Raw genomic sequence first — 24848 nt, 5'->3', positions numbered from 1 at the left:
ACTGTTTTACTGTCAGCCCCTTGTTGCCCCCTTCCCTGCCCCTAGCCACCAGGGCTGAGGCCAGAGAAAGGCAGTCCCTGAGGGGGGAAAGGGGAGAGTGCGGAAGAGACAGCAACTCTCAGAGCTGCAGCTTTCTCAGCTTCAAAACAGTAAGAAAAAGACAGTGAGAAAAGGGACCTCTCAAGATCAAAGAAGGGGATGAAATATGTGCACACTCTGGAAACTAAGAAGTGGCCTGTTAGCATCGAGTGATTGCTTGAGTTACTGGGGTGCCCGCTAAGCAGCCCCTTACAAGTTCTTGGTCCCCCACCCTCCTCAGACCCAGGTCACTGGAGGTAAACAGAGAAAAATGCAAGAGGAGTGGATGGAGAGGGGCGCGGTGAAGAAGAGAGAACGGGAGGGAGTGGGATGGGGGCGGGAGATGAGAGGCAGAGAGCGTGTGGCTGGGGCCCTACACCTCTGAGGAAGGAAAGAGGGGGTGACCTGGGATGCTCTCCCCGCTCCTCTGCATCTCCCTCCCCAGAGGGCGCTCCCGATCGGGCCAAAGCCCGGGCGGGGTGGGGGAGGGGCGAGGGCGGTGCCGAGAGTAATGAATAATTGAAGTAGAGGGGAGGAGGAAGAAGACGAGGAGGAGGAAGAGGAGGAGGCGGGAGCCACCCGCATAGGGTCCTCCCCACTCCTCACCCCACCCCCTCCGCCTCCCGGAAGTCGCTCCCCGCCTCCTGCTCCGCCAACATGGCCGCGAAGTCTGATGGAGCGGCGGCCGCGGCCGGCCCGGGGCCGGAGGGGGCGGCCGGGGGAGCCCGGGGCAGTACGGGAGGGCGCGGGGAGGCGGCGACACCTGCCGCGGGCCCCGGGGAACCCGGGGCGGGGGGCCCGGGGCCGCGCTACGAGCTGCGGGACTGCTGCTGGGTGCTGTGCGCACTGCTCGTGTTCTTCTCCGACGGCGCCACGGACCTGTGGCTGGCGGCCTCCTACTACCTGCAGGGTCTGCGGACCTACTTCGGCCTCACGTTGCTGTTCGTGCTCCTGCCCTCGCTCGTAGTGCAGCTGCTCAGCTTCCGCTGGTTCGTCTATGACTACACGGAGCCCGCCGGTGCCCCGGGACCCGCCGTCAGCACCAAGGACAGCGGCGCCGGCGGGCCCTCAGTCAGCACCAAGGACAGCGCCACCGCCTTCCGGACCAAAGAAGGCAGCCCCGAGCTGGGTCCCCGGCCCGCGCCCTCCTCGGCCAGCGCCTACCGCCGCCGCTGCTGCCGCCTCTGCGTCTGGCTGCTGCAGACTCTCGTCCACCTCCTGCAGCTCGGCCAGGTCTGGAGGTAGGAGAACCGCAGGTGGAGGGAGCTGCCGCGAAGCAATGGGGGTGGAAAAGGGCCGCCTCCCGCCCCAGCCCCGCTCTGGCCTCTCCAGGACCCCCTCGTGTCCTGACCTCCGCCCCGCCCCACCCAGATGCAGTTCTGATTCCTCCTCTGCCAGCTCCTCCCTGACCTCTGCCCTCAAACTCCGACCAACGCCAGTGCCATCCTCTCTAATCTGACTATTGGGGGAGAAGGGGATGGAGCAAGAAGGGAGAGAAAGAGATCCTCAGGAGTGTGTGAATGAGGAGGGCCCTGGGCTGATGAGGATGCGTGTGAAGCTTGGAACAGAGCCCCAGGGTTCCCTCCAGCCTTGGTCCACTCCTTTCTACCTGAGTGCTGAGCGTGGGTTTAGGAAAAATCTCAAAAGTCCTTCCCTGCTCTCTGAGATCTCCGTTCAGCATTGTAGTCCATTCCTAACCTCTAAGGAGAAACATGGGGGCAGCTAAGTGAATATCCCGCCCAAACTTTTTAGACTTGGGAAACGGTTTGCTGGACCCAGATGAGAAGCTCTCTGGCTCCTGTTTCTTAGGGCTCCCCCAGTGTCCACCTCCCACCCCCACCTCAGCGGGGACAAGGGGATTTGGGATTTTGAACCTGAGATTAGATGACCACTGGCTGTTCTTTAATACCAGGATGGTAAGACAAAACAGACTTTGTGCAAGAGCCTACTTTCTCTGCCAAGACTTAGGGTGCCTGCTGAGCTGAGCTGAGTTAATCGGAGACAGGGGGAATTCTGAACCTAGGGTTCCCCTTGAGTCATAATTGCTTTAGTAGCTTAGGCTCTACTATGCCCTGGCAGAATGAGCTTGCTTACTGTGTGATCTTGGGCAAAACCCTTCTTCCCTCCGAGACTCAGTTCCTTTTCTGTGAAATGTAGGAGAATCCTTCCTCCTCATCTCATTGTCTACTGTCACATTTTTCTTACCTGGTGGGTGGTCAGGTGAGAGAAGGTCTGTGTGAAGACCCAGCAAACTGCAACATGATTAAGGCATGTAATAGATTATTATGATTATCATAGATGTGGGAAAAGCACGGAAAAAGTAAAAGTCATGGTAAAAATGTAAAGGGTGATTATATTGCTGTTCTTATATTTATTCTGCTACTTGTTAATACATTCTGCCTAACTCAGAATATTTAGATCTGGGCTACGGGTTGGAAACAAGACACCCAGGGTTTGTCCCAGCTGCTCACTTGCTGTGTCACCCTTGCCATGTTCCCAAATATCTCCCTGCCTTGGTTTTCCCATCTCTGCCCTGCCTAGATTAACCTGTGTATTCCATTTAGCTGTCCTGGGGAGAAAGGGGAGTGAGGTTGTATCCACACAAAGTAGTGTTATTATTATTAGCTTGACACATAAAAATATTCATGTCTACATCCAGGAACTAATCTACATTTACCATTCTGTGCCTGAGTGGACAGATGGTGAAAGGTATTTTTAGATTCTGAAATGGTAACTTCCTATTCTTGGTAGCCAAATCTTCATCCCCTTTCCCTTCAGCCTATAATGGGCCAACTGCCCTTCGACTCAGTAATACCTCAAGCCCCTCTCCTCCCCTTGTTCAGAATCTACTTGACACTTCTTTTTTTTTAATATAAACCGAATTTTCCTCAAATAGGGCAAAAAAAATCCCCACGGAGTGGGGGTGAAACCTCAGGGGAGTGGCTGGAGATAGCCGAGGGTCCCCTGGGCTCCATGGTTTCTTAGGTAAGGGGGCTAGCTATTTCCACTCTCCCCCATTTGTGAAGTAATGTGACCGAGATGGCAAACTTACGGCCCTTGGAGTTGTTTTGTTTGGCTTGCATGGTATTTCCAAAATCCAGAACTCACAGCTTTTACTGAAAAATTAAAATTAAAATTAAAAAAAGGAATCTAGTAGTATCTGGCCTGTAACAATTTAGATAGGGTATACATGCTCCAATTTGTCCAGTTCCATTCCCTTCCTCCATATATGGATCGTCTCACTTAAGCTTTAGGGGTACAGGAGCCCTCACTTACAGTTCTATAACAGTTATTTCATTCAGAAAGGGCACATCCTTGCCCAAGGTCACACAGCTAGGGAGTAGGAGAGCAGGGACTCAAGACTCTACCTTCAAAGCTCAAGTTCAATTTATTCACCCTGCAGTTCCGCCACTAATGTGTCTCCCAAGCTCAAAGAATTATGAGTCTGAGATCCCAAGATTCCAGTATGATAGAAAGTCAGGGATTCTGCTACTCTGAGATAAGAATGTGAAAGTGGGGGAGGGAGTTGGACCATGTGGATAGGGATGGGGAGACTGTGTATATTGTGGGGAAAGTGATGGATTGGGGCAGTAAATCAGGAGATTTATTTCTCCATCCAGGTTTGTAACTAGCTTGCTAGGTGGCCTTGGGTGTGACTTTTCCTACATCTGAGCCTCAGTTCCCCTGTATGTCAAATAAAATGTTAGATTTGATGACCTTAAGAACCTTTCCTTTCCTGTAATTCTGACTATGGGTCTAGTTATCAGAGCTAAAACCTCTGGGCACCTGTCCCAAAAGCTTTGGCTTTTAAAATGGCTGAGGGTCTGGGTACATGGAGGAAAACCCAGACAAGTTATAGAGAAGCCAGCACGGCTGGCATTCCTAGAAATTTAGCAATGTTGGCACAACATGCTTGCTTACCACATGAAACGTTCCCATCGTGAACAGGTTCACCGTTCAGCAGGACTCAGTGCAGATGTTCTGAGCGGCGAAACCTGGGGTGATGAGGAAGGACTGTGTGTCTGAGCTCTCCAGGATCAAAGCTGGGAGACTGGCCAGTCACTCACTCCTGACCTCACTCCCCCAGTCGTGAATGAAATAACTTCAATCATAAAGATATCTTTCAACTCCTCACCCTTGTACAATGCTGGATCAAAAGCTTAAATACTTTGAGAAGCCAGGTAACACAGACCTGTGACAGTATGTGGGTGTCAGTCAAGAGGACATTATGGGAAAGGTGGTGTCCTGGCTCCAGCTGATGGTGCCATGAGAAATTGTGGACCTGATAGTGTCAAGTCTTGATTTCTCGAGAGAAATGGGAAATTTGGGTTTTGAGAGGTGAATTCTTCCCATTTCCCCCTACTAATTAAGATTTTTAAAAATAATTTCAACTAAAGGAAACACATGTGTGGGCCTGCCCTCTTTCTGACCTCTGGTCTAGCTCTTCACAATTGATAAGGTCTTTTCTTATTCTATTCCCAAACAACCCTGCAAAATGGGTGTTGGTATTATTATTTTAAACACAAAGTGGGGCTCTGAGGAGGGAGGTGAGGGGAAGGACTTCACGGACACCACGCACCCACTGTGTCCCAGCTGGGCCTAGGTGAGGTGCTCAAAGCACCAGATCTTTTTTTACCCTGAAACTGTCCCTCTGTTGGCAATTGATACACCCATTTACCAGGGAAACAAAACAAAACAAAACAAAACAAAAAAACCTCACAAAAAACAAAAAACAAACGAGGCTCAGAGAAGTCAAATAACTCATCCAAGATGACCCACTAACAAAGCTGGGGAGTGGTAAGGTGCCAACCCAGTTGTGCCCAACTCCCAAGCTTAATCCGCAGCACCGCCACGCCAGCTACATTGGGGGCTCCCAGAACAATGGCCTTGTACCAAGACAGATCGAACCCCCAAGAAAAGAGTACATAGATCCTTTGGTGAGACATGAAGCGGGCTGTGGGCTGGATACCAACCTGTGTTTTCATCCCCCTACCCCAACCCTCCAAGCTGTTAAGCCACTCTGGGCTGTTAAGCCAATTAAAGTCCTAACCCTGTCTCCTCTGACCCTGTGGGCAGCAGAGCAGAAAGCCATGAATCCTGCTTTTCCTAATCTTGAATTCACTGGGCTCCAGCTTTGCCCAGATAAGCACGGTGCGCTAAGCCAATTACTGGAAGACGATCTGGCCCGGGACTCCTCCCTGGCTGTCAGGATCTGGGAACCCCAGAACAAGGAAGGAGGGAGGCAAACGGGGTTTTGAAGGCCCTCCCTCTAACACCCCCACTCTGCCGAGGCCTGAGCACTGCTCCCTCTGCCTCCTCAGGAGCCTTGCACTCAAGAGAAGTACTGAAACGAATTAGTGACCTGCTTGGTGTGAAGGTCAGGCTCTGTGTGTCCCCTCTGGGAAGCCATGTTCTTGGATTGATGGTTAAGAACATGGATTCTGAATTCAAATATCCTCCATTCATATCCTGATCCTATCACTTCCTATATGTGACCTTGACAAGCCATACAAGCCCTGTGCCTGAGCTTCATCCCTTGTAAACTAGAGATCATAATGGTCTGCCCCTTGGGCTGTTTGGAGGTTTAACGAGATAATGTGTGCCAAGGGTTTAGCCAAGGGCTGGCCCCATTGTTAAGAATTCAGAACCGTTGGCAGCGATTAGTGCCATCAGCCTGGGCTTTGTTCTCTGTAGAAGGAGGTTTGTTCATTGAGCAGGTGGCCAGGGAGGGGGCAGGAGAGCAAAAGGGCCTTCAAGGCCCCTGAAGCCATAAGGACACGGCAGCTGTTCATTTAATCTGCAATCATTCATTCAGCAAATATTTATGGAGCACCTGCTGTATACCAAGCACTGTGTTAAATGCTGGGAATGGAGTAGTGAACAAGACAAAGTCCCTGCTCTCATGGAACTCAGTGGTCAAATGGGGGCGCCAATAAAAACAAACAAAATATAATATATATTGTGTTGTAAGCAGGTGCAAAAAAATAGCTTTCCTGCCACCTTCTAAGTTCCTCTACTTGGGCTAATAATCAAATTTAATAGATTAACAGGAGAAAATGTTCAAAGTTTATTACGGACGTACATGTGGGAATGCCATAAAGTATGAGATGGGAGGACGCACTGGGCAGTTGAGGTTTCTATGCCATCGTGGACAAAGGAGAAGGGAGGCAGAGGTCTGGGATTTCGAAGGGAAAGCAGGTAATTCACAGGAAGAGAGCATGTGGTAAACAAATTCTTGCCAGGCCACCCAGAAACAATGGGACACAGAGGAGAATCTGGTGAACAGATTTTTGCTTGATTCTCCCTGTCTGCTACACTTAATTCCTATGTGTTAAGGTGAATTCCCTCCTTGAAACAAATTCTTCTATCTGAATTCCTTTGGGCAGGTAAGGAGAAGGGTCAGAGTTTCTTTCTGAGTGTTTTGTTTCTTAATAACCAGCTTAAAATCAGTATTCCAAAAGGCATATTTTGGGGTGGCAAAACTTCGGTCACTTTCAGTATGCAAAATATGACATATAATGGATCAGATGGCAGTAAGTGCTATGAAAAAAGTGAAACAGGGCAGGAGGCTTCAGAAGCCCAAGGAACAGGAAGTGGCTCTTTGAGGTAAGGTAGTCAGGGTGGGCCTCTGGGGGGAGGTGGCATGTGGGCAGAGGGCTGGATGAGATGAGGGCTGGCTGTCTGGAGGTCTCAGGAAGGGTGTTCCAGGCAAAGGGGAGGAGAAGAGCAATGAGAAGGCCTGTGTGGCAGACGCGGAGAGTACAGGATATTGCGGTGGACTGGCTGGCTGGGATTGGGTCACGCAGGGCCTGATGCATGAAGCGGGGAGTCCAAGAGGACATGGGCAGGGGAGGAATAGGAGCTTGACTTACGTTTTACAATGTGCACTCTGGCTGCTGGATGGAAAAGAGGCTGGAGGGAGGCCAGGGTAAACCTGGAGGGCCATGAGGAGGCTTTTCAATGATTCAGGTGAAAAAAGATGGGGGCTGGGCCAGGCTAGCAGCAATGAGGGCAGGGGATCTAGGGAATCTGTTTCAGGCAGAGTGGACATGATAGCTTTCCTTCTCTGGTCAGTTTCCCTACTGGAGCCAGATAGTTAATGGTCAGGAACCCTCATTCTGGAGTCAACCATATTCTGTGTCACCACTTTCTGTGATTTTGGGCAAAAGGCATAACATGTGCCTTGACTTTCTCATCTGTGAAACAGACATTCTAATAACAGTACCTATCACATGTGGCTTGGGGGAATAGTAAATTAAATAATGTATATATGGGATTTAGCACAGTGCCTGGAATACAGAAAGTGCTCAAATCTCATTAGCCATCACTATTTGTATTATTATTTATAAAATGGGACAGGGGTCGTATTCCACTGTGATTTTCAAATTGTATTTCACGGCCCTCTCACATTTATTTCAACCTGCGTATTTCTGAGTTTCTCTTTTTTAATATGTTGGTTCCTTCCCTAAGATTTGTTCAGTCCCACAGCTGAAACATGTCTACAACCCCCTGAACTCAGTGACTCCCCACAAGGTTTCTCCCTGCTCTCTCTTTGCAGGGTCGCTCCAGTTCCGCCTCGCCACCCACCTCCTGGGAGACCCCTCTCCACGACCCCATCCCCACCACCCTCCTCTCCCTGCCCATCCGCAGCAACAGGCCATTAGAGCTGCTCCGAACAGACACAGTGGCGGCAGTTGGGCCCAGCGTCCCCTGTTTGATCTATAAAGACCACACAGGAGGAGCCTTGTGGGGAGGAGAGAGGGCTGCCAGGAAATGGCTTTGAACCCAAAGCTAGGGCGAAGGTCCCTGGGGAGAGGAAGGAGGATGGGTTGGGATCCACTCTGGCCTCTCCATTCATCACCCGCCTTTGTTAGGGCCTTGTAATTCCTCCCCGGGGAAACCCTATCAGCCTCCAATTCCCCCCTTAACCCATCCCATCCCACCTCTACCGGTAACAGAATGATAGCTCTGAAGCTCAGGTCTGACGCTGCCACTCTGAAGCCAGAGGCCTGGCACGGCCCCCCTCTGCCCCTCAAGCTAGTCCAAATGCTTTAGCATAGCCCTGGCTGGTTTGGCTCGGTGGACTGAGCGCCGGGCTTTGAACCAATTGCTTTAGCATGGCTCAGACCCTTTGCCTCCTGCTCTTCCGTCTCCTCGCCGCTCTAGCCACCCCTCCCCTCAAAAAAACAAACCACACACTCCTTTCACTCACAGCCCTGAGCGCTGCCTGCAGTTCTTCCTCCAGCATCTCCCTTTCCCATTCTCCACCAAGTCGGATCCTGCTCATCCTTCAGGGCCAAGGTCACATGCCGCCTCTTCCAAGAAGCTTTCCCTGAATAAGTCCAACATGTGCCACCCTCTGCCTCTCAGAATTCCCACTCCTCAATCAGGCAAAAGTTGTTTTTTATAGAAAATGGAAATTGCTTTGTTGTTTTGTTTACAAAGAGCGGTACACTTTTGTTGAAACCTCAGGCAGCACAGAAAAGATCCAAAGAAGACTCCCCTCCACATTATCTCGGAGGGTGAAGAGGTGAGGTTAGGGAAGATTTCCACTTACTAATTAGATCTTGTACAGCTTGAAGATTTTACTCTGGTTTTTAATTAACCAAGAAATATATGCATACATTCACCTGTTATTAAAAAGTCAGGCATTACTGAAAATTATAGCTACCACTTATAGAAACTTAGCTCATTCTTCTTCACAATAATTCCATCAGACAGGGAGTGTGGGGAGGAAGAATAAGGATTGTGGAACCCGAACTCTGGCTCTGCAACTTATGAGCTGTGTGACCTTGAATAAGTCACTTAACCTCTCTAGGCCTCAGTTTCCTCATCTGTGAAATGGGATAATAACATCCCTATACAAATGGCCATTGGAAGGCTTATTAAATTAATACATGGAACATGAGCTCTACATCTGTAATATAAGCCAGCAATGCTAGCTCACACTAATTGAGTTAGTAGAAACGGAGGCACAGAGAGGTTAACGGCCTCTTATTTAGTAAGCAGCAAAGCTAGGGTTTGAAGCCATACAGTCCAGCTCTCAAGCCCACATGAATAACCACCAAGTGATACTACCTTTGACCAGCTGAGTGTATTAATCATGTATTGCTTTGAGAAGAGGAAAAACAATCAGCAAAATAGTTTTAAATTTTGTTTTCAATATAAAATACCCACTGTTAAGATTCTGGTGTCTTCCCTTCAGACTTCCCCCCACCCACCCCACCCCGGGCACAGTTGCTCATTCCTCTTCAGCCTCACAGTCCTGATCCCCTTCTATTGTGATCATCTGCCCACCTACCTGGCTTTTCTACCAGATTACAAACCCCGGTGGAGTTGAGGCCCCGTCTTGTCTTCTCTCTGCCCCCTATGGTGATTGGACTAGGCAGACCCTCTGTTGCTGTGGGTGGCCTTGTAACCAGCCAGCTCTGGCAGGTGTTTAGAACTTGAAGCCTGTCGAAGCAGGCTTTGCATCTGTGGCTGACACAGGGGGTGCTAGGGCAGCATGGGAGCCCTTTGTCTCTGCGGACGTGGCACTGAGGACTACCAGGCCTCCATCTGCGGTCTTTCAAACTATCATGGACAAGTGCAGGCCAAGGGCAATGCATTTGTACTTGTGGAAAGGGAACAACCCTGGTCTGAGTTCTTAGGAGGTTGCAGGTGTGGCTTACTCTAGAGACAGAAGAAATACAATTCCTCATGTGCAGTAGGTGCTCAGTGAATGTTTGTGTGAATTGAATAGAATCTTTGAAATCAGAATCTTGAGCAAAACGTACTTCATTGCCTCGGGTTCAGTTACCCCATCTGTAAAGTCCAGCTGGGGGCTTGAGAATCCTCGATGAGTATTCCCAGGGCTCAGACAAGATAGCAGAGTAGCAGAGGGGCTGAGGGCTGGGGCACTGGTGCAGCTCATGGCTCCATGACGTTCTAGATGTGTGACCTTGGGCAAGTCACTTCACCAGCCAGAGTTCTAGTCTCATCTATGAAGTGGGGTTAGTGATAGTAACCATCTCTTAAAGTTCTTGTAAAGATATTGGGACATAATATAAATGCACAGGGCTTGTCACATACTATATGCTCAGAAAATGTTAATTACTATTAATGTTATTATTGGCCCAAGTTGCAGCCCACCCTACTGGCTTAGTAATCAGGTAGGGAGGGGAAGAGGAGAATAGGTGGTCCTAATGCTCATTAACTCTCCCCCACTGACCCCCCCTCCTTCAAGAAAGGAGATTTGTTCCGTGGCTCCAGAGATGGTGTGAGGACAGATGACAACCCAAGGTTAAAGGGAGGCAGAATCTGTTTGAATAGAGGCAAGAACACTCTGACAATCAAGCTGCCCAGACACAGGGCGGGCTGTTCCCAAGGGCAGGAACTCCACACCACAGATGCAGGCAGACAGAAGTGGCTGATTTTGGCAGCAAAGCTGTAGCAGGTCTCCCAGGTGGGACCTGAGGATAAACCAGATGATCTCTAAAGCCCCTTACAGTTTTAAGTGTCTGTGGAGCTAACGTGGGGGCTTTATGATGCTTGACAGTCAGACCACAGGTTACAAATCAGTAGCCATGGGCAACTCCAGCCTAAGGATGTGCTTGTTTGGCCTACGCAGTGTTTTTCCCCTACTGTTTAACAAAACTGATTATGGAAAAAAATAAATATATAAAAATCGAGAGAACAGGATAATGATCCCCCATGTACCACGCTGGCCAACTTTGCTTTATCTGGGCCAGCACCGGCCACTACAACTTCCTGCAATGATGGAAATGAGCTATATTTGCACTGCACTGTACAATACACTGTAATAGCCGCACATGACTATTGAGCAATTGAACTGTGCCTAGTGTGACAGAGGAACTGCATTTTAAATTTTAACTAATGTTAATGTAAATAACCATATGTGGCCAATGTAGTACACTTAGGTGCTGGAGAGCATAAGTCTAGAGCCACTCCATTTCTTTTCTTTCCATGTTATTTTGAAGCATGCCTCAGACATCATATTATTACATTCATATATATTTCAGTACACCTCTAAGGTCACCAGTTCGATTCCCAGTCATGGCACATGCCTGTGCTGCAGGCCAGGTCCTCAGTTGAAGGTGTGCGAGAAGCAACTGATCCCTGTTTCTCTCACACATCAATGTTTCTCTACCTCTCTTTTTCCCTCCCTTCCCTTCTCTCTAAAAATAAATAAATAAAATCTTTTTTTAAAGAGACTTTTTAAAAAATATAACTGTTATTATCACACCTAAAACAAGGAACAATAATTTCTTAATTCATATGGTATTTTTAAAATTAGTTGCCCACATTTCCGAATTGGGATGGCATTTTTGCATAAATGTCTTAATTTCCAGCTATTCTAGAAAAATTAAAATTCCAGCCCCACTAGGCTCACATTCTCCCAAGGCAGCAATCAGCTGGAGCTGCAGGGCAGCTGCTTTATTAGACGGGGCATCCCTCAATCATTCTCCGGAGTCCCTCATAATATCAGCTTGGCCCCTCTATCATCTAGAATCTCACACCCAGACCAGGGACAGATAGAAGTGGTTCTTCCTGCCTTGATCTACAAGTTCCCTTAGGTGACCAAAGCCACCAGAAGAGTAGAATCTAACTTCCTCTCCCCCAGCTGGCTCATGACATCCCACCTCTGCACGGAGTGTCAGGAAAATAGAGAAAGCGGGGGACAAAGAGTCTTGCTAGAGTATGGGATCCTGGGTTCTAGTCTCTACTCTGTACCCATTTCACAGATGGGGAAAGTGAGGCCAGAGAGAGGAGAAAATCTGGCTGCAGTCATGCAGTGAAAGACATAAGAGGTAGGAACCTGGTCGCAAAGGCTTTGCTGGAGAGGAACTGTCTGCTTAGCTACTGGGCAAAAAGAGGAGCCCTGGCTGAGTGCTACTGGTGGTGGGTGGGATAGGACAGGTCTCAGCTTTTCAGCCGAGGCTAAAATTAGTGGCAGAGAAATATTTGGCTTCAGCCCAGCAAAAAAAGAGGTGCTATAACTCTCCAGGGGGCTGCTAAGGAGGAGGGAGACAGCACCTCTCCCAGCACCACACGGAATGGGAACCGAACGTGTAAAATCGCATTCTTTGCTGGCATTTATGACTCATTTGGCTGCCAACCCAGGAAGGTCCTATTTTGAATCCACGCAGGAGTGCTCAGCGTCAAGGGGTGAGCAGATAGGGAGGGGGCCTCAGGGCCATTCCTTGCAAGAGTTTCCTGGGCCACATCGCAGATGAGCTAGTGTATGACTGGAGGCCCAGCGTTTCCCAGAGAACCGCAGACAGCATCTGGGTCCCCAGGGCCTGGCTCCGCTTGACCTGTACCCTGTGGTGAAATGGGGGAGTTAGCCACCCTGACTTAAGATGCAACTCTGATGCTTCTGGCTGTTGACTTTGGCCAAGTCACTTCTCTAAATGCTCGCTAAATGTCTCTGGAGTCCATTGCCTTCCGAGGCCATCCTCACCTCTCACCTGGTAACTGGTCTTCCACCTTCGCCCCTGCCTCCCTCCGTCCAGTCTGTTCCCCACAGCGAGTACTGCCTCTAAAACACTGAAGTCCTATCTAATCCTGTCACTCCCTTGTTTAAAACCTTCCTGGGGCTCCCCAGCAATCTTAAGATAAAGACCAAGTCCTTCACCATGGCCCACCTCACCTTGCGCGTTCTTACGCTGGGTGAGAACTAGAGTTATTTTGCTCACTCAGAGCTAGAGTTATTTTGACCACTTACTGCTTCCTCCCCACTCAGGACCTTTGCCCATGTTGTTCCTCTGCCAGAAACTTCCTTCCCTCCTGCCTTCATCTGGTTCACCCCTGTGCCTGCTTCATATCATGGCTTACTAGCCGCCTCCTTCAGAAAGCCTTCTCTGATTGCTACGCCCTTCCCAAGCTGGGCCAGGCCCTTCTCCCACTTTGCTCAGTGCTGGAACCTAGAACGCTGTTTGCAGCAGGTCTGGAACCCATGGAATATATTTGTTGTCCCATGTTTACATGATGAGTTTAATTAATGTCCAGGTCCCCGCCCCAGACAGTACAGGCCTGTCTTGTTCAACATTGCGTGCACCAGCATCCTAGCCCAGCTCCTGGTGCATTGTGAGTACTCAGAAATGCTGGGTGAATAAATGTCAAATGAACCTCCTCTTTTTTGAGACTCAGTTTCCTCATCTGGAAAATGGGGATCATGCCCACAAAACCTCACAGGGCTGCAGTGAGGGTTTTAGCCAAATCAATACCGAAGGTCTTTGATAAGTGGCGGTTATTTTCAGGGGGAAGACAAAGACCTCAAAGAAGATTCTGCCTTATGAACTTGCCCCAGAAGGACTTCTCTGACCCTCTCTCCTCTGGACAGATTCAGTGAGCACCAGGGAAAGCCAGCCTAAGAGTCAGCCTCAGCTGTACCAGAAACTAACTGGAAACTAGAAGGCCTCCTTTTCCTGCTGTGGCCTCAAAGTCAGAAAACTCCTTACGGTCTTCCATTGGTCAAGTGCCCAGCACTGGGCTTAACATTTTACATTATATCACCATATGATTTCATAGCTACTCCATAAGGTGGGCGTTGAGCCAAGGGGCTCAGAGAGGGAAGCAACTTCTCCAAGGCTACACAGACAGTAAGTGACGGAGCCAGAACCTGAACCTCGGTCTCCCTGACTCCCGGGCCTGGATTATTTCCCTCTGCATTTGACTGCTTTTACCTGAGGAGCTTATAAAGCAAAGCTTATGAAGTATAGTCATGCTCTTCATTCATTCACTCACTCAGAAAACAAATATATACTGAATATTAACTATGTGCCTAGCACTAATGACACAGCAGAGAACAGGAGAGCCATGGTCCCCACACCACTGGAGGGACATGTGATAAATACATAAGCAAGTAAATTAGACCATTTCAAGTTGCGATATGTGTTATTAAGAAAAGAAACCAGTTTAACATGACAGGAAGTGGCCAGAGGGGCGAGCAGAGTGCTTTGGCAGGCAGATCTAGGAGGACCTCTCTGAGGAGATGACACTGAGCTGGGGTGGAAAGAATGGGAATTTGTCAGAGATTGGGGGAGCCTTTTCCAAGCAGAGGACCTGAGGCTGGAACGAGCTTGGGGTGTTCAGGAAGCAGCCAGGCCAGTGTAGCTGGAGAGGTGTAAGGGGAGGGCAGAGGGAGAGCGAGATCCTGGAGGTAGACAAAGGCTAGACCACACTGGACCTTGAAGGTCATGGTAAGAATCCCATTCTAAGAGTAGCGGGCAGAGGCATGACCTGATCTAAGATGCCACAGGACCCCTCAGGCTGCTGTGTGAAGAATAAGCTCTAAGAGCGCAAGGATGGGAGGAAGGGTACCAACTGGGGCAGATGGAGGCTGCTGCTGCCTGAGCTTGGCTGCCTTGGACCAGAGCAGTGACGTCAGGGCGGGGAGAAGTACTTGGGTTCGGGACACAGAGGTTGGGCCTTAATGTTATAAGAATCGGATGGGTGGGGAGATGGGGCTGCTGAAAATCCCTTGGGGTAGGCCGGAGTCGGGTGACCTGGGCCCATTCGTAAGGAGGCCCACGGAGGGGTTGGACTTCCCCAGAAAGGACTTGAGCCTGGGTCTCCTGGCTCTCCAAATACTATTGTCACCCCTCCCGCAGGTTCCTGTAACCCCTTATAATCCCAAGCAAAGCTTTTAGGTCCATCTCTGTCTAACATGGGTCCTCCTGGGCATCTCTATCTAATATGGGTGCTGCACACCCTTCATGCGACTGAAGCACCTTCTCTGGGACACAGGCCCGTCAAGAGCCAAGTCTGAGTCCTAGGTGTGGCACCAACCTGCTATGTGACTTTCTACAGGCCCTAGTCCCTTTCTGGGTCTCAGTTTTTTTCATCTGTTCAATGGGGATAATAATAGTATCCACCTCAAAGATTTGCTGTGAACAGTGGACAATATGTATAAAAAGGCTTAGCATAGCCGGTCATGCAGTTGGCACTCAATAAGTATGAGATATTAAGAGTATCATTAACACCTGCCCACTGTCCCCCTATAGACATACAGAGCAGTAATGGGCCCGGCTGGTGTGGGGTGTCCTGCGCCTTCCCATCAGCCCTGCTTTGCCAGCTCCACCCTGCTCATCTCCAGAGGTTTGCAGGCCTGGCCCACAGTGGAGACCAGGAGCTAGCCAAGGCGGGTGGAGGCTGGGGGGTTCCTAGATGGAGCAGGAGCGGGGGCGCCGCTGGAAGCTGCTGTGTTTTTGGCCCAGAGTGTGAGGGGGAGTGGAGAGGGGCGAGAACACACACTCAGAAACACCGAGACCGACAGATGGAGGAGCTGAGGATGTGAGAGACGCAGACAGACAGAGAGAGACCCGGAGTCGGGGAGAGGAGGAGCAGGCAGGGGAGGACAGCCGGAAAACTGGCAGTCTCGCCGAGCCGTGAGCTGAGCAATAGACCGGCAGATGGACCGAGCAGCCAAGAGACTGACAGATAGACAGACCAACAGGCAGACCCAGTATCCTAGAGACAGACAGAAAGAGAGACTGAAAAGCTGACTGGTATCCAAGAGGAAAGACAAACTATCCTGACATCCAAGCGACAGACAGACTGGTATTTCCAGCCTCTAAGAGCAGACAGACAGGCTTCCACATGATCCTGGGTCAGATGACTAACAAATGGATATTGTATCTAAGAGCCAACGTGACCCATAGTCCAAGGTACAGACCAGTGGACTGACTCAGGGTCCCAGGGTGATGCTGACTGATAGACAAATAGATTGACTGCTTGACTGACAATAACTGAGGAACAGATAAATAAATAGGCTGACCAGGCATTCAAGGGACAGACACAGCAGGCTGATCTGAGCCACAGACAGAAGAGACAATGGCTCAGGCTCTGAGAACAGACCTCAGGGATGGATCCAGCTCAGACACAGGTCAGACCATCTGCATGGGGATGGAGGCACTGGCCAGAAACCCTGGCCTTGTACCAGAGACTCAGGGCAACCCAGGAACAAAGAACAGGAGAAAGAAAGAATGACCCAGACCCTGGGCCCGGAAGCTTCCTGGTTTCTCAGGGATGTGGATCCCCTTATCCTTTCCCATTACAGAGGAGCCCCCCAACCCTAGGGGATGCTGGGAGATTTCTGGGTCATCAAGGCTACCACATCTGGGAGAATAAACTCCACCCATTGACCCTGCTGGCTGCTCACGGAGGCAATGGGGTCCAGAAGGGACAGCTCTCTGGGTCCTTGGGTGCGGGGATTTCACACTCTAACTGCTGGCTTCCCTCCTCTCTGGACTTGGTTTTATTTGCTCCCAACCCCACCTTCAACAACACATTCTATCTGTTCTTCCAGTTTCCTCCTGGACATGCTTCTTCTCTGAGTACAAGGCTGGGAGTCAGCAAATTAGATCCAAAATAGACCTCTGAGCGCCTCTGTTTCCTTGCCTGAAAAGTGGGGGTGAGGGGAGTGGTAGAATGGTTTGTTAGGTTTGTTAGGTTCTGGCTCACACTGGCCTCAGGCAGTTTAAGGCTGGGAACCGTCAAAGTTGGCCCGGCCCAGCCAGGCTGAGGAACATCCGGGAAAGCTTCCTGGAGGAAGGAGGACAGAAATAAATCAGTGAGGACAGGAGCCGCCTGAGAGGCGTCCTGGCTCTGCACAAACTCAGGCAGAGAAGCGCCGGGGCCAGAAGGGTCAGGAGGGAGACACGGTACAAACCCATTTTGCGAGACAGGGAATACATGTGCTAACATGTATTCATTCAACAAATATTTATTGAGTGCGAACTGGACATGCTAATGCTGGGGACACAGTGGTGACCAAGGCAAAAAAAAAAGTCCCTACTTTAATGGAGCACAGTGGTAAAATAGAAAAATAAATGTGTAAATTAATAAATAGGGTTGTTTATGGTGTATGTTAAGAAAATAAGAGAGGGCAAGGTGATAGATTAGAGTGATTTGGTGAGAGCAGAGGGGCTGACATGGGACTGGTGACCAGAGAGGCCTCTCTGAGAAAGTGACTCGGGAGCTGACAAGGAGCCAGCGACAGGAGATCTGGGGGAGGGGCGTTCCAGGCAGAGCAAGTAGCAAGTGCAAAGGCCCTGAGTCAGGAACAAGATTGGCTGGGTTCGAGGAAGCCCAGGGTCTCTGGACTGCTGAGAACAAATGGGACAGAGGTCTAACAAGAGAAGGGAGAAACATGCAGGGCCAGATGGTTTAAGGGCTGCAAGCCAAGGGGAGAAGCTTGGATTTTTGCTCCAAGTGTGGTGGGTGGCCCTTGGAAGGTTTTGAGAAGGGGAATGACATATCTGACAGGTTTTCAAAATACCCTGCTGGTTGCCATGCGGATGTAAGGAGTCCACCAAGAAGGCAAAAGTGACGGTGGCCTGGACCAGGGTGGTGGCAGTTGAGAGAATGGATGGACTGGGGATGCATTTTGGGGGAGAGCAGATACAGCTCCCCAGGCTGGCTTCCTTTCGCAAGACAGAGCATCCTTCTCTGTGGGTGGCATCAGTCCCATTTGCGGTGAAGATCAATTTTTTCCAACTTCCTTTCAAATAGAGCAGAATAGGGCAGGCTTCCTGGAGGAGGTTTTAAGAGAGGCTGCCTGGTGAAGGAGGAGCCAGAGGCCTCTGCATATGCTTCCCCCACCGTGTGCACATCCCTGTGCAGTTTACAAATGCTCATGACAAGGAGGAAAATGAGGCTCAGAGAGGCAAAGAGACTACCCAAGGCCACACAGCATCGAGGGCAGGGCTGCGCAGCCTCCCACAAACTCAGCACACTGCCATTTTGCCCATCCGATCCTCACCGCAGGAGCTGCGATGTAGGGAGGAGGGCAGTACTGGCTCCTTTTTAGAGAAAGTGAAGCTGAGGTTCAGGGGAATCAGGATGCACGTCCCAGGCAGGGCTGTTTTAAGACCTCCGCATCTATCAAGCATATTAAAATGCAGCCGTACCAAACATCAAATGTAAATTATATATAACCAGATAAAAGCCAAATTGCCGTTGACTGGCTGATATCATGTTCTGTTTTGCAGACATTTAATTAAACATTTATTAATTTTGATTCTGCAGTTTTTCCCTGTGTTTTAGAGCCAATTTTTTTTCCAGGCCTCAAACATTTTTCTAGGCCCATAAAAACCTCGCAGGCCCTTGGCAGAGAGCACGCAGCCGGGCTGGCAGGAGCAGCCGCAGATTCTGGTTCTGCTGCCAAAGCGGGCAGGGTATTGTTGAACCCAGGTCCTTTCATCCCCAGACTATGACATGATCTTTCGACACTCCCCGCTGACCCCACGTTTTTGGGTCTCAGAGGCCTTCTGCCTTCCCCTCCCCCTCCCCTGCTCTGGCCCACTATGGTCCTGGGCTGGGTGAGTCCTTTGTCTGTGGTTAGCGGGGGTGTGGGGCTTTGGGAGCTAGCAGGAGTGGGCGGGGAGGTGGGCAGGCAGCCTGTCAGGTGGTGATGGATGCTGGCTGGGCCGGGGCCTCCCTCATGCTGACCAGGGCCAGGAAACAGATGGTCTTCCAGCCTGAGAGAAACTTCCAGGGTGTCACCCTCCCCCAACTCCCCAGGCCCCTTCACATTGGACCAGCTGGTCTCTCCTTCCTGTTCAAAGCCGGAGCCATGGGAATGGGGAAGGGAATTGGGTTGCGGGGAGATGGAGGCGGGAAAGGTGGTCTGTGTTCTGGGCCCTCTGAAGCTGGGGGGCCATGTTGGTGTCTTCCTTCGCCCCCCACCTCTGGCCACCTCCAGCTCTGTTCTCTGCCCCTCCTCTGTGCCCTGCCTTAGCTCAGCCCTGTCATTTCAGGTCTGGACCAGACTCCAGCCTCCCCTGGCTTTCCTCCAAGCCAGCCTCCAGAGCAAGCTTTCTAAGCCACTGAGCTTATCGCATCACCCCTGATTCTGGGATAGAATTCAAATTTAGAATAAAATATGAACTCTTCAGTCCAGAATTTGATGCCCTTCACAATTCTGGTTTTCTTATTCCCTGTCCGTGAAAACCCTCCCCTCCAGGCCAGCAAACCACTGGCCATTCCGCCTAAAAGGCCATGTTCTCTCTCGCCTCTATGCCTTTGCTCAACTGGCTCTTCTACGTGGAATGTCCTTGCACCTCCTGGGTGCCTTCAAACACCTACCTACGCTTTAAAACTGAGACCAAGTGTTTCTTCCTCCAGAAAGTCTTCCCCGAACCCCCTCAAACCTCTCTTAAAGTTACCCATCTCTTTGGATTCCACAGCATCTCAGAGCATCTATTTCACCTCTTACCTTGTCTCCCTCCCATGGAAGTAAAAGACACTTAAAGGCACAGGACATGGCACATAGCTAATGGTCAAAATCCACTTGCTATGTAAAGGAATGATTCTGACTGCAGGGATCCTTAGGTGGGGAATGGGTATGGACTAAAGAATGAAAGTTACAGGGAGACGAATTTCTGCTCATCAGAGAAACACAGTCTGTCAGGAGCTGCTCAGAAGTGGAAGGCCCTGCCTCAGGAGGTAGGGACTCCCTACCATGAAAGTGTACAAACAGAGAGTGTAAATGCACAGGGCTGGGAATTGCAAAGGGAATTGCAGCATTGGCTGGGAGAGTTGGACTGAGGGCCCAGGGCTGGGGAGGAGGGCCCTACATGAGATATTTCCAGCCACACTTTCAGGAGAGAGTTTGGGTCCCCGAACATTAGCTCTGAAAGGATCTCCAGAGTCATCAAACCCATCCCTCTTTTTGGCAGACGGAGAAACCGAGGCCCAGAAAAGATCACACCATTGCTAAGACCAGGATACTCACTGGGGAAACTCCAGGTCTATCAGTTGATCCCAAATTCTGGGGAGCACTCTGTTTCCTCCCTTGGGCTGCCAGTACACAACTGAACACTGTTGGCCTCCAGACAGCATTCTGATCGTGCCAGTACTTTGTATCTGGGAAATCACTCGTTCCCCAGTTTATGATTCAGGCAATAAGGTCCCTGAATCTGTTGGGATTTTCTTCTCTGGTTTCTGGGGAGACCCCTTCTAGAGGAGCCCTCTTCGGTTTCAGGAAAGGGCATGTCTGCCCCAAGAATCAGAGAATTGGGGGGTTGGGGGCGCTAGTGTGTGTGACTGCCACAGCCAAGGGAGGAGCTGCTGGGCACGGCACCAGGGCAGAGAGGGGACATCAGACCCAGAGATCCGTGTGGACAGGTCCCTTGTCACCCAGTGGACACTGCACTTTATAGTTGCAAAGTATCTTCTCATCCATTTCATCCTCACAGCCACTTCGGAAGGGATTGACTAGGGCTCAGAGAGGGTCTTCCTGCTCCAGATTACACAGCAAAGTCAGGAATGGAGCTCAGGACCTCAGATCCCTTCCATGCCCTCTGCTGGGTTACCAGAGCTTCATTCAAACAAACTTTCAATGATTTACACATTCATTCATTCATTCATTCAGCCAACACACTGAGTGAGCATTGACTGTGTGTTAAGGATTGACGATACAGCAGTTAGCAAGCCGAGCTAATCATTCTCACACAGCTCACAGTCTTGGGGGGATAGATGCATAAGCAGGCCGTTGCCACCCACCGTGAAAAGTGCTGGGTTGGAGGGCAGCCTAGGAGAGGCCCCTACTCCAGGTGGAGAGTGGTCAGCGGAGGCTTCCGGATGGAGCCACGTTTATAAGCTGAGCCTTGGGGGTGGGAGGAAAGCAAGAGTTATGGAGGCTGGAGGCTGTAGTGGGACAGGGAACAGGTCAGGGACACAACAGTTGCAAAAGCCCCATGGTAAGGGGGAGCAATGTGAGCTGGAGCCTGTGACCTGTGCAGAGTAGCTGGAGATACGAAGTTTGTTGGGAAAAGTGACATGAGAAAAAGCTGCAAAGCCTCAAATGCCAGGGGACCGCTAAGCAGCTTCCCTGTGCCCTGTGGGGAGAACCAATCACTCAGAGGTGGGGTTGGAAACAGGCCAGGAAGCTGCCAGTGACAACAGAACTGGGGGCTGGCACCAGGCACAGTTCCCTGTGTGGGCGAAGTGTTAATGGCAAACCGGGGAGGCAGAGTTGCTTCATGGTTAGAGGGTGAGCCCTGAAGCCAGGCTGCCTGGGTGTGAATGCTGGCTCTGCTGCTTCCTAGCTGCGTGGTCCCGGGTCTCAGTTTTCTCATCTATAAAATGGGGATTAAGAAATGATAGGGTGTCAGGACCTCTGTAAAGAAAGCAGCCCCCATGTGCCAGAGGAGTAATGATGAGGATGCTGTAGTATGCACTTGCGGTATTTTGTGTCACTGCTCTAAGCTAAGGAGCCCACTGGGAGCTCCCCAGCCACAGTCCCAGGAGTTAGTTGATCCTTTCCAAATGCCCATTGTACATTTGTGGCAATAGGCTCGGCGCAGTAGGTGACTTGCCCAGGGCTACACACATCCGCCTTTTCCCTTTGCGCTTGCTGGGTGGCAAGGGGCGGGTTGGGAGTGGGTGCCCGGGCATGAGCACCGCGTCCCTCCGGCAGGTACCTGCGCACCATGTACCTGGGGCTGCAGAGCCGCTGGCGCGGGGAACGGCTCCGGCGCCACTACTACTGGCGGATGCTGTTCGAGAGCGCCGACGTGAGCATGCTGCGCCTGCTGGAGACCTTCCTGCGCAGCGCGCCGCAGCTCGTGCTGCAGCTCAGCCTCCTAGTGCACCGCGGAGGCCGTCCGGACCTGCTGCCCGGTGAGCCCCGCTCCCTCCGCCCTCCCTGACCCCTCTGCCCGCCCTCCTCGCTCCCGGTTCTGGGGACGCCCAGCGTCCCTGCCCCCGCCCCCAACCCGAGCTCACTCATCAGTATTCTGACAGCCCCGCTTCAAAATCCCTGGGGATGACCTGTGAACCCCCCACCCATCCCCATTCACTGTCAAGGTTGTGCAGGCCTTGACCCTTCTACCCTCCAGGCCTCTGGAGACCCGCATGTTCCCTCCAATGGCTCACTTACTCTCGGTGTTAGAAGAGACGTGACCCCTCTACCTCTTCGCCACCTCTCAGGCCCCATCCGGCCCTTCCTCCCTTCTCTATTATCAGTGCAGACCAGACCCCATTTCTTCCAAGTCCAGAGAGGCCCTTAACCCTATCACCACACCTCAGCCCTTCCCCACCCCCTTCATTCTCCAAACTGGCCTGATCCCAGCCTATACCTCCTGGGCCGCCCTGTCCCTCTACCCTTTCCCTGCTCCTCAGCCCCCTGGGTTCCCCTCCCAGGTCTAGCTCTGGCTCTATGCACTCACCTCCACCCTGCCCCTTCCTTAACTCCAACAGACCAAGCAAGCCCCTTCTTTGTCAGAGAAATGCCACATCCCCTGTCTCCCTGGATCTCCCCATGTTCCTCGCACCCAGACTTTGCCCAGCCCACCCTCAATGTCCTGAAAGACTCTATCACCACCTCTCAGGCCATGGGGACATCCATTGGCTAGGATACTGGGCCCCCATCAAAACTCTTGCCACCTTAGATTTTCTTCCCATCCCCTCGGCTGTGCTCAGATTGGATATCCCTCTTCACAATCCAATCTCATCCTGGTTACCTATGGCTTCTAATAGTCCCCTCCTGGCTCCCTTGTGCCCTAACTGTGACCCCCCTCCCTCTTTACCTCCTTTTCCACTCCCAGAGTCCTAGACCTAATTTCCCACCTTTCCACCAAGCCCCCGAACCCTAGCAGTCCCGCACTAGGGACCTTATGGAGACCCAAATCACCCACCGTCCTGTTCCCTTTATGCTCCCACCCCTGCAGAAGTACCCAGCTCCGTACACTCACAGCCCCATCATCAGTCTTGAAGACCACCCACTGAGACCCTCTCGGCACCCTCCCTCATTTATACACCCTTCCCGCACACGCCTCAGAACCCAGCTCCTGATCCAGAACCCTCCCCTGTACCCAGACCCACCCCTAACCCAGCCCCCTCACCCCTGCCCTGTCTCCACAGCCCTCTCCACCTCTGCCTCACTCGTGTCCCTGGCCTGGACGCTGGCCTCCTACCAGAAGGTGCTGCGGGACTCCCGAGATGACAAGCGGCCACTATCCTACAAGGGTGCAGTGGCCCAGGTGCTGTGGCACCTATTCACCATTGCGGCCCGCAGCCTGGCCTTTGCGCTCTTCGCCAGCGTCTACAAGCTCTATTTCGGCATCTTCATTGTGGCCCACTGGTGCATCATGACCTTCTGGGTCATCCAGGGTGAGACGGACTTCTGCATGTCCAAGTGGGAAGAGATCATTTACAACATGGTAGTGGGCATCATCTATATCTTCTGCTGGTTCAATGTCAAGGAGGGCCGCAGCCGCCGCCGCATGACCCTCTACTACTGCATTGTCTTGCTGGAGAACGCAGCACTCACTGGCTTCTGGTACTCAAGCCGCAACTTCTCCACCGACTTCCATTCACTCATCCTGGTCTGCGTGGTGGCCTCCAGTTTCGCTCTGGGCATATTTTTCATGTGCGTCTATTACTGCCTCCTGCACCCCAACGGGCCCATGCTGGGTCCCCAGGCGCATGGCTGCATCTGCCCTGAGGCCTCAGAGCCCTGTGGCCCACCAGCCGATGCTGTCACAAGTCCCCCAAGGTCCCTGCCGAGGACTACAGGCGCTGAGCGGGACGGGGCCTCAGTGGGGGGCGAGCGTGCAGGGACCCCCACCCCACCTGTCTTCCAGGTGCGGCCTGGCTTGCCTCCCACACCAGTGGCCCGCACCCTGCGGACAGAGGGGCCTGTCATTCGGATTGACCTGCCTCGTAAGAAGTACCCCGCATGGGATGCTCATTTTATTGACCGCCGGCTCCGGAAGACCATTCTGGCGCTGGAGTACTCCTCGCCAGTCACACCCCGGTTGCAGTACCGGAGCACGGTGACCTCCCAGGAGCTGCTGGAGTATGAGACCACAGTGTAGGCCACAGTTTCCCCCCACAAAAGGGATGGGCTTGGCTGATCCCACATTGACCACAGTGTTGAGCCTGGAATTTCAGGGCCACGAGGCTAAGGGGAAGTGGATCTGTTGGTACAAGGGTAGAGTGGCTCCACCATTGGGTTCTTTCAGGGGAGGGGCCGCCTTGTGGAGGCCCCAGCCCGAGGCTCTGTTTTAAGCCCTGTGGCCCAGTTTCTAAGCTCCCCCTTGAACAAGGGCCCAGGGAATTAACTGGTGCTACATTCCTCATGAGCTGCCCCACTTTCATGAAGGCCTCCATACCACCTCTGGTGCTGGGGACCCCGCACCCTCCCCCTGCCCGGCGTTGCCCACGTGCCCCCCGTGGTGGACCTGTCAGAGAAGGGGCGCTGTCTGGGGTTCATGACCGAGACCCTGTGCTCCTGAGGGGGCGCTGGGGGCGGGCTGCCCCTGTGGTGGGAGGAGACCTGAGGATGAAGGAGGCAACAGAAGATGTGGGGTGAGGTGGGAGTGTCCAGTGGGCAAGGTGGGTACAGTTCCCATGGGGTCCCAGGTCTGGAGCCTGGGCCAGAAAGGAATTAAAGGAGGGAGTTGGGGTGGGGTGGGGAATCAGGGGTGGGGGCAGAGTGCTAGAGCTGAAGGGGAGGAAGAACCCCGAGACATCTGAGGGGTTCAGGCTGGCTGAAACGTGAAGGGTAGCGGATTTGGGGGAGGGGAAGCCTTGATCCAGAGCATATAGAATGTTCCCCAAGTGAGCTCTTCCAGAGACAGCCTTTGTTGTGGGCTCTGTTATGGTTGAGGTTCTAGATGCCTCTGGTGAAATGTTTCCAGGAGGCTTTCTTTGTTCTAGATGAGCATCAAGAACATTTCTTGTAGAAGAAGGTCTTGAATGCAACAGATTAAATGTCGAGGAAGATACCATGTGTGGGCTCGATTAAGCATGAGGTT

General features: G+C 51.7%; 1 protein-coding gene across 1 annotated transcript; it reads left to right on the top strand.

Moving 5' to 3' along the window:
- The first annotated feature begins 735 nt into the window (after positions 1-735).
- On the top strand, positions 736-23906 carry XKR7 (XK related 7). The gene is made up of 3 exons (XM_054573443.1): positions 736-1319; positions 21506-21708; positions 22951-23906. The coding sequence occupies exons 1-3, from the start codon at positions 736-738 to the stop codon at positions 23904-23906; spliced, it is 1743 nt and encodes a 580-aa protein (XP_054429418.1).
- Positions 23907-24848: the final 942 nt, after the last annotated feature.

Source organism: Pteronotus mesoamericanus, unplaced genomic scaffold, assembly GCF_021234165.1.
Source record: "Pteronotus mesoamericanus isolate MK-2021 breed Mesoamerican mustached bat unplaced genomic scaffold, CSHL_Meso_final contig_25, whole genome shotgun sequence".
Classification (NCBI taxonomy): Eukaryota; Metazoa; Chordata; class Mammalia; order Chiroptera; family Mormoopidae; genus Pteronotus; species Pteronotus mesoamericanus.
Note: the sequence above shows the minus strand (reverse complement) of the source record. Positions and strands in the feature narration are given on the sequence as shown.